Source organism: Xylocopa sonorina, chromosome 18 (genome assembly GCF_050948175.1).
Source record: "Xylocopa sonorina isolate GNS202 chromosome 18, iyXylSono1_principal, whole genome shotgun sequence".
NCBI lineage: Eukaryota > Metazoa > Arthropoda > Insecta > Hymenoptera > Apidae > Xylocopa > Xylocopa sonorina.
In genome coordinates, this window is record NC_135210.1 from 1,781,688 (window position 1) to 1,790,087 (window position 8,400).

Sequence of the window (8,400 nt, forward strand, 5' to 3'; positions counted from 1 at the left end):
TCGAGCACGTTGGCCACTTTCGTTCGACCGTACGTGGCAACCTGTTCCAGTTGCACCAGCCAGTTGCCACTCCACCTTCTTTCCTCTCCCTCCGCCACGAACCGCGTAACCGACGTCCGTGTTCTGGAACCGTGAAATGCCATCCTGGATCATGCTGTGAAACGAGCTACAGTTCCACCACGAAGTCGGACCAGTGTCGATCGATGCTCGAACGGTGGTGAGCGCTGCGAGACCTCGAGAAATCCAAAGAAACGAGCCCTTCGAAGTGGACCCCAGGTATGTTGGTTTTAAGTCGCGGTCGTCGAGAGCTCGCGTTTCTTTCGCTCGCTTCGCTTACTGGTTGGATCGCTGGAGTTGAGGTTCGATGCGTTCCTCACCGGATCACTGTTTCCGCTCCGCCAGGACCGGTTTCAACGAAAACCTGAATGAAAACGGTGGATCGCGATTGTGAACAGGCTTGAGAATTTGTCAACGTTCAACGAGGATCGCAATCCATTTTGGAATTTGCTAGCGTTTAGCAAAATTTTGGGGAGAATTGTAACACCTTGTTGTAACGAAGCACGGATTTTGATGAGCGCTGGTTTATTTGGAAACAACTGAGTAATTAAAAGTTCGATTATTGTCGATCTCTGTGCGCACTCGTTATGTATTGCTCGAATCGTTTGATTGTCTTATCTGACTGGCGAATGTCGTATTAGAATGACGCGTGCAAAACGGAACTAGATCGCGCAAACTTTGTACTATTACTAAATTGTTCATTTTTATGTGAAATTAATATTCATTAATTTTCATTGCACGAAACATTAATTCCATGTAAAAACTCATTTGTTAATAAGTTCAGAACAGCACCTAGAATTTGTATAATACAAAATTCCTCGTACACGATAAGCACTTGCACAGTACAATCATTATAATTCACACAGACACGTCGATCTTCGAGTATGATCGATCGCGAGAACCCTTGAATTCGCGTTCAAACGAATCCAATCTATCCAAAAATCACGAAACATTAATTCCCTGTAAAAAAAACTCGTTCGTTAATAAGTTCAAAACAGCACCTAGGATTTGTATAATATAAAATTCCTCGAACACGATAAGCACTTGCACAGTACAATCGTTATAATTCACACAGACACGTCGATCTTCGAGTATGATCGATCGCGAGAACCCTTGAATCCGCGTTCAAACGAATCCAATCTATCCAAAAATCACGAAACATTAATTCCCTGTAAAAAAAACTTGTTCGTTAATAAGTTCAAAACAGCATCTAGGATTTGTATAATAAAAAATTCCTCGAACACGATAAGCACTTGCACAGTACAATCGTTATAATTCACACAGACACGTCGATCTTCGAGTATGATCGATCGCGAGAACCCTTGAATTCGCGTTCAAACGAATCCAATCTATCCAAAAATCACGAAACATTAATTCCCTGTAAAAAAACTCGTTCGTTAATAAGTTCAAAACAGCACCTAGGATTTGTATAATATAAAATTCCTCGAACACGATAAGCACTTGCACAGTACAATCGTTATAATTCACACAGACACATTGATCTTCGAGTATGATCGATCGCGAGAACCCTTGAATCCGCGTTCAAACGATATCCAATCTATCCAAAAATCACAGAAAGATATTTATCGACTATCAGGTGCATACGCGATACGTACAACACAGAACCGAAGTGCACGCACGCGAATAGCCGCGCGAAAACAACGAGACCAAGAGAGAAGGTCATGGATCTTCGATGAGGGGATAGAGATCACCTTTCTCTTCGATGCAGCGCGTAAAACGATGCTCAATGCTGCATATATGTTCGACAGGAAAGAATAATTCGCGGTGAAGAGCTCTTTGTCCCGTCCGATGGAGGAGCGAAGCATTCGGGACTTGAGACGGCTCGATCTGCCTCAGCTGAAGATGGGCAAGTACGTGTTCAGGGCCGAGCTGGAAGAACCGGATGAGTCTTACAGGGAGAAAGCGAAGAACGAACTGCGGGAGACGCCTGAGGTAGTCGAGCAAGCTTTGAAGGAGTTCAGGGCGCTGCTGAAAGGTAAGCTGCTTTGAGCTGCGTCTGGACGATGGGCATAGGCGGCGCCAAGCGTCCATTCCACTTTGTGATGTATCGTATGAAAAAAAGGGATCAAGTTTATCGAAGGAGAATTTCCTTGAATTACGTAATTCTTCTGTTTCGAAGTAAGTCTTCGCGTAAGTCGAGGAAGCACAAGGTTTAGGACCTTTAATTGTCTTTTAGTAATATTCTTCTCTTTGGCAATTAAAATGCAGCGAGAAATATCATTGTCCACTGGTTCCTTGAATTTTGAGATGTTATAATACTTACATTTGTACATTTACATATTCACTGATCCTTGTAGTTTTAAATTGTTGTATGAAGAAAGGGATCAGGTTTATCGAAGGAGAATTTGGTACGAGTATTCTTGAATTACGTAATTCTTTTGTTTCGAAGTAAGTCTTCGAAATGCACAAGATTTAGTATCTTTTAATTTTATTGTCTTTTAGTAATTTTCTTTTCTTTGACAATTAAAATGCAGCGTGAAATATCATTGTCCACTGGTTCCTTGAATTTTGAGATGTTATAATATTTACATTTGCATATTTAAATATTCACTGATCCTTGTAGTTTTAAATTGTTGTATGAAGAAAGGGATCAGGTTTATCGAAGGAGAATTTGATACGAGTATTCTTGAATTACGTAATTCTTTTGTTTCGAAGTAAATCTTCGAAATGCACAAGGTTTAGTATCTTTTAATTTTATTGTCTTTTAGTAATTTTCTTTTCTTTGACAATTAAAATGCAGCGTGAAATATCATTGTCCACTGGTTCCTTGAATTTTGAGATGTTATAATATTTACACTTGCATATTTAAATATTCACTGATCTTCGTAGTTTAAAATTGTTTGGATTATTCAAGTAATTTCTCTTCCTCTGAGAAGAATCTTCTTTTCGTCTATCCTCACATTCTGTTGATACATCGTTGATCATTTCTAAATGACTGTTGACTCACTAGCATCGTTCGAAGAAGTAGAAAATTGGCTCGCATCGCTGATATTTGATACGTCTACGTTTTTAGGTAGGTCTAATTACTTCTTCGCTGCTATTAGAATCGCAACCCTGCATTTTTATAAAAAATGTTTCTTTTTACCCAGAGAAATACTATTATTCGTAAATAATATTCCGCTCATATACATATATGCATACGATATGCAAATGAGTTAATAAAGCTAATGAGATCCTCATTTTGTAGATTCGAACTTAGTACTTTGGCCGTTTAAACTAGATTCATGGTAGATATTACGACTTCACCTCAGGCATAAATAATGGTATTAACTATTCATAAACTATTATAAGCATTCTGTAAACTAAACAGTTAAAATTCAATTATTCTTAAATCACACAAGTTTAAAATTGTGTGAGTCGAGGATTGGCTGTATTCAGATTCAAAGGATCGTGTTTAACTGTTTTTACAGGAGATTCTGACAAATGTCTGACAAAGAATCGCGTGCAGAGATGTAGACAAGCTACAAAATCGTCGTGTTAAGTCAGCATTAGAAAACGATGGAATTCGCTTACAATTGAAGTTGCTGAGATGTCAAAATTCACGCGTGAACGATGGAATCGACCATGGCATTAAATGATCAGATCAGAAACGTGAAGATTGGATGGAAACTTTCGGTTCATTTAGCGAAATTTAAATTGAGATTATTCTGGGAGGTCAAAAAGGAATGAGAAAAGGGGGAAATACGGTTTTTATGGCGGTCCTTGGGTTCTCTTGTTTTTGCATTGCAAATTCAACCAGAAGATATTTCTGTACGCGTGAATCACGAGGATGCGGAAGCTCGAAATGCCACCATCGGGACACGGTTAACTATTTGTGTCCTCCTTCACATTTCAGTCGCCAATATCTTTTCTAAATCACCTTGAAAATGGTGTAGAAAATGGTTCTTTCACGCGCTCGACGTGGCGCCATTCCTCGTTGAACGTTCGTTTCAAGGTTTTCACGCAAGAATGTCCTTCGTCGTAAAAATCTCGAGCAACAGAGTCTCCAGTCGTCGATACTGCCCCGTAAATCTCTTTCTTATCTTCGAGAGTCGCTCGAAATAATTCGTCGAACGTTGTGATGTGTATACTTTATCATCGATCGGATTTGACAAACTTTTCTGTTATTGATAAAGGTGGCAGGCTCTCGTCGAACGTCGTTCTTATTACAGTTCGCATTAATTCAATGTCGCTACGGTGCTTGTCCCAATAGTGGTGAAAGGAATGCAGTTTTGTGCCAGCCGTAGTTTATGACCGCTGCGAGTTTACTCGTACGAGTGAATATGTTTAGAACCGGTTCGGTGAAAACGAAAGTTTCACTCTTTCGCGGACTTGTTTAACGTTCTACGAAAATCTACATGGGGAATGAGTATGACGTCCTCGAAGAGTAGTTTTATGACCAGCCAGGCTCGCTTAACGAAGAACATATTTATTATCAGATTCATTTGGAGCTTGTCGAACTTCTTATGATGATAGTATTCCATGTCGATTCCTTTGGACACTGATGGACGAATCGACAGCTGGTTTTGTCGATCGAAATTAAAATGACGATCAGATTGTAGCTGGTACGGTGGCACTGTGGAACTGCAGCATCCCCCCATTTCCACTCGATATTATCTTCTTTTTCTTTTCCTAAACTTAAGAGTTTCAATGCTAGATAGTTTTATTTTATAATGTGGATTATATTTAATATTTATATTAATAAAAGTGTTTTTAATTGCAGCAGTTATCGAATATTCGAATTATAATTTTAAACTCATGATTGCATATATATAGATGATTTATAATTTAATTATAAAATATGAAATAGTGATTGAAAACTTTATACAATTAATAGCGAGTGTAATCAGTAGCCATTCTGCAGTTTATGAGAAGGATACAAAAATGTTTGTATGAAATGAAGGGTGCAACACCCCTAATAAGTCACTGACCAGGTATACAAACTGATTACAGTTCCTAGCTGAACTCTATTTTGTTCCCCAGGTGAGCCTAACCTGATTGTGCCTGACGACGACCAATTTTACGCTAAGTTCCTGAGACCTTGCAAATGGTACCCCAAAAGTAGCTTCGAATTGGTGAGGCAAATACTGATTCAATTATTATCCCTCGAATACGAAAATAAATCTCGATGAATTGCTGAACTGCAATGCGTCAGAGGCACGACGAGGCCGCAGAATTCTTCATGGAAATTGTCTGACATTCGCAGATGAAACGATATTACCAGTACAAGCTGAAAAATCCGCGGTACTGTCAAAACCTCCTGCCAAGCTCCGAGGAGAAAGTGTTATCATCCGATATACTTATACCACTCCCAGAGCGCTCGATAGACAATTGTAGAATACTGCAAATAAATTGTGGGAAGCTATGGAACACGAAGATCATCAACGTGAACGAGATATTTCGAGCGATCATACTGGTACTCGAAGCTTCTACTGCTGAACCAAAAACGCAGGTAACGTTGTCGTTTACAGTGTCGATTTTTAAAATAAATAAACAAATAAAGTGTACGAGCGCATGATTGGTCTGCGTATCATTTATTGTAACGATAACACATCGAGGAAGAGTTAGAGTCAGTGAATTGTGGCTGTGTCCTCGCCAGAGGGCGTTCATTTGTTTTTCGTGGGACGCGAACGATCGCAGTGAAACGATCACAGTTGAGGAACGCATTGTTCTTTCTTTTTTTTACTTGTGTATTTTTTTTTATTAACAAATATGTTTAATGTGTGTGTCATTACATGCGTACGTTTCAGATCGCAGGGGTGCACGTGATTTTAAATATGGAGGGCCTGACGTTGGCTCAGGTGACACAATTTGGTCCCAGTTTCGCTGCGTCTGTTACAGAATGGGTGCAGAGATGTTTGCCCTGTCGCTTGAAGGGTATCCACATAATAAACCAACCGTATATATTCAACATGGTCTTCGCGATCTTCAAGCCCTTCCTTGTGGTACGTGAAAATGTCTCTTTCATCCATTGTTTCGTTCTTTCGCTCTGATACAATTTAAAGGCTGAATAAGTATTATTGATGATCGAATTTGCGCGTCTCGAGTCGTTGTGGTTTCGTCAGAACGATGCATTGAAACACCATAATTGGTATAATGAAATGTCTGCATCTAGACTAGTGGTTTTCAAGCTTTTTCAAGTATATCGATTCCTAGAAATAATTGTGAAGACACTGTATACGAATTTCTGAGAAATGTGTTATAATAATTGAGTGAAATATTGCGGGAAAAGGTATTTACATGATGATGACTGAAGGTTTTTTTACAATTAGTGTAAAGTGATTACAACGCTATGGTTTTGCTGTTTGCAAGAGGAAACGTCGTTAATTAATGGAAGAATGATGTGTTAACAAAGAAAACAATATTTTCATAATTCTTCTGAGATTCACATTTAGCATTAACGATTTAGATCGTTGTTACAATATCAATGATAATTAATCCAGAAACATCATCGTTCGATCGCTTTGAGATCATACTTGAAATTTTACGTGCGATAATTCTTGACTTGTTTTTGAAAACTGATTAGTTACCACGTTCTACATACGCGACCAGGAAATTTGAATGATAAACGAATTCCTCAGACAGGACGTGACTAGAATGCAATGTACGAGTGTAAAATCGAGTTCGTTCGATTAGATTAATAAATTCATAGCTTTTGCCCGTGGGTCAAAGTGGCATTCCGCACCATTGCTAGTATCATTGTCAATAGTGACCCTTTGCGTTCGACGACTTCCTGTTGGCAAGAGAAACCATTGCTAACGTTCAGCCAACAATGGAAAATTTACATTTCGATGGAGAACTCGAAGGGAACATTGCACTTCTAAAAACGTTACGCTGGAATAAATCCAACGTTCATAATCACTCAATCACTCATCATTTCTGTCGTTCTCTCAGAGGGAACATTCGAGAGCAAAGGGTTGTTCGTTCCAAATAACGACTCGAGAGGGCGCTCGTCTCTTCGTCGATGAAGTCACAGAATTTTCTAAACACGGTTGAACAATTTCACAGGAGAAAATACGCAAGAGAATTTTATTCCACGGTACGAACAGAAGCTCACTGATCGCTGCCTTGGGGTCGAATGCAGTGCCCATAGCTTTTGGTGGAGAGCTCGAGTTTCCGGACGAATTGATCGGGCCAAAGATTTACGAGTACTTCCATTGGTTCGAGCAGGACTTCGAAGGTAAATCACAGCTTGCATTAACAGATAGAGATGAATTCTAATTGGCAAATTCGTGACGAATCTTCACTGAACAGATAGATTGCAATTTACGTTTGATCTGTGGATTTGTGGCTTTGTGGTATTGGCACTTTAAATTCACCAGTTTGCAAATTAAATTGTTAAATATTTGGTATTATGTATAATTATTAGGTATTTTATTTGAAATTGCGAAAGGATGAATATAATTTGCAAAAGGGTGCGTTTCATTTGTGATACGATGAATTTTGTCTGCAAAAGAGTGAACTTAATACTGTGCATATTACGTTAAGAAGTAGTTAAAGGTCCAAATACGCGTAGAAACATTTCTCGACAAAGTGTGCGATCGCGTTCGATTCTTACGAGAACGGATGATTCTGCATATTAAATATGGCTCGTAGTTGAAACTCGTGCTTTTCTTAATTGTATACCGCGAAGTGTGCCATTAATGGCCACGCGTTACGCAATCACGGTTTCTACGGTAATCTTTTGTCGTCCACGGAAAGAACGTTGATTAACCGATATTTTAACGTCGTCCGTTAATTACAAAACGAATTTACTGGCTAATCCTAGAGAAAATTACTAAGAAACTCTTGTGAAGTCCCAACATTGTATACAAATAGCCTCTTATTCGCGTAAAACGAAGAGGATGCTGATCATGCTAAGTTCACTGGCAATTTTCCAATTTTCTTTTTCCAGCCAACAGCAAACATGGCTACGTAAAATGTGCGGAATGATGAGAAACAAAACGCAGCGACCGATCAACCAGTAATGGTGTTATATAGGTAATATGGTTTAATCGTTCGAATTTCCGTGATCGTTCTCGTCGATTTCAAACAAGGTTGTGGAGCGGATCGATGAAAGGACAGCGAGTACTTTTGGAAAGTCGTAATCAGAATTTGAATCTAAAACAAATAAAAAAAAAGAGGATATTTCAAACTTCCATAGTCCTATGCTCGTGTTTTGCGTTTGTAAATATCGATAAACGATTCATTTTAGCGACCTCGAGTGCAATAAACAAACAATCCTTGATGAACAATTGTTGTACTTTGTCGTTCGATTTAATAAAAACGTCTAACGGAGACAATCAGGTTTAAAACCATGGTGGACAGTTATAGGTACCGTCGAATTCAAAGGAGAGATTTTTT

General features: G+C 38.9%; 1 protein-coding gene across 1 annotated transcript; it reads left to right on the forward strand.

The window, feature by feature from the left end:
- The first annotated feature begins 1,817 nt into the window (after positions 1-1,817).
- On the forward strand, positions 1,818-8,135 carry LOC143431558 (alpha-tocopherol transfer protein-like). The gene is made up of 6 exons (XM_076908385.1): positions 1,818-2,053; positions 5,041-5,132; positions 5,264-5,509; positions 5,808-6,002; positions 7,066-7,237; positions 7,952-8,135. The coding sequence occupies exons 1-6, from the start codon at positions 1,867-1,869 to the stop codon at positions 7,987-7,989; spliced, it is 930 nt and encodes a 309-aa protein (XP_076764500.1). The 5' UTR covers positions 1,818-1,866; the 3' UTR covers positions 7,990-8,135.
- Positions 8,136-8,400: the final 265 nt, after the last annotated feature.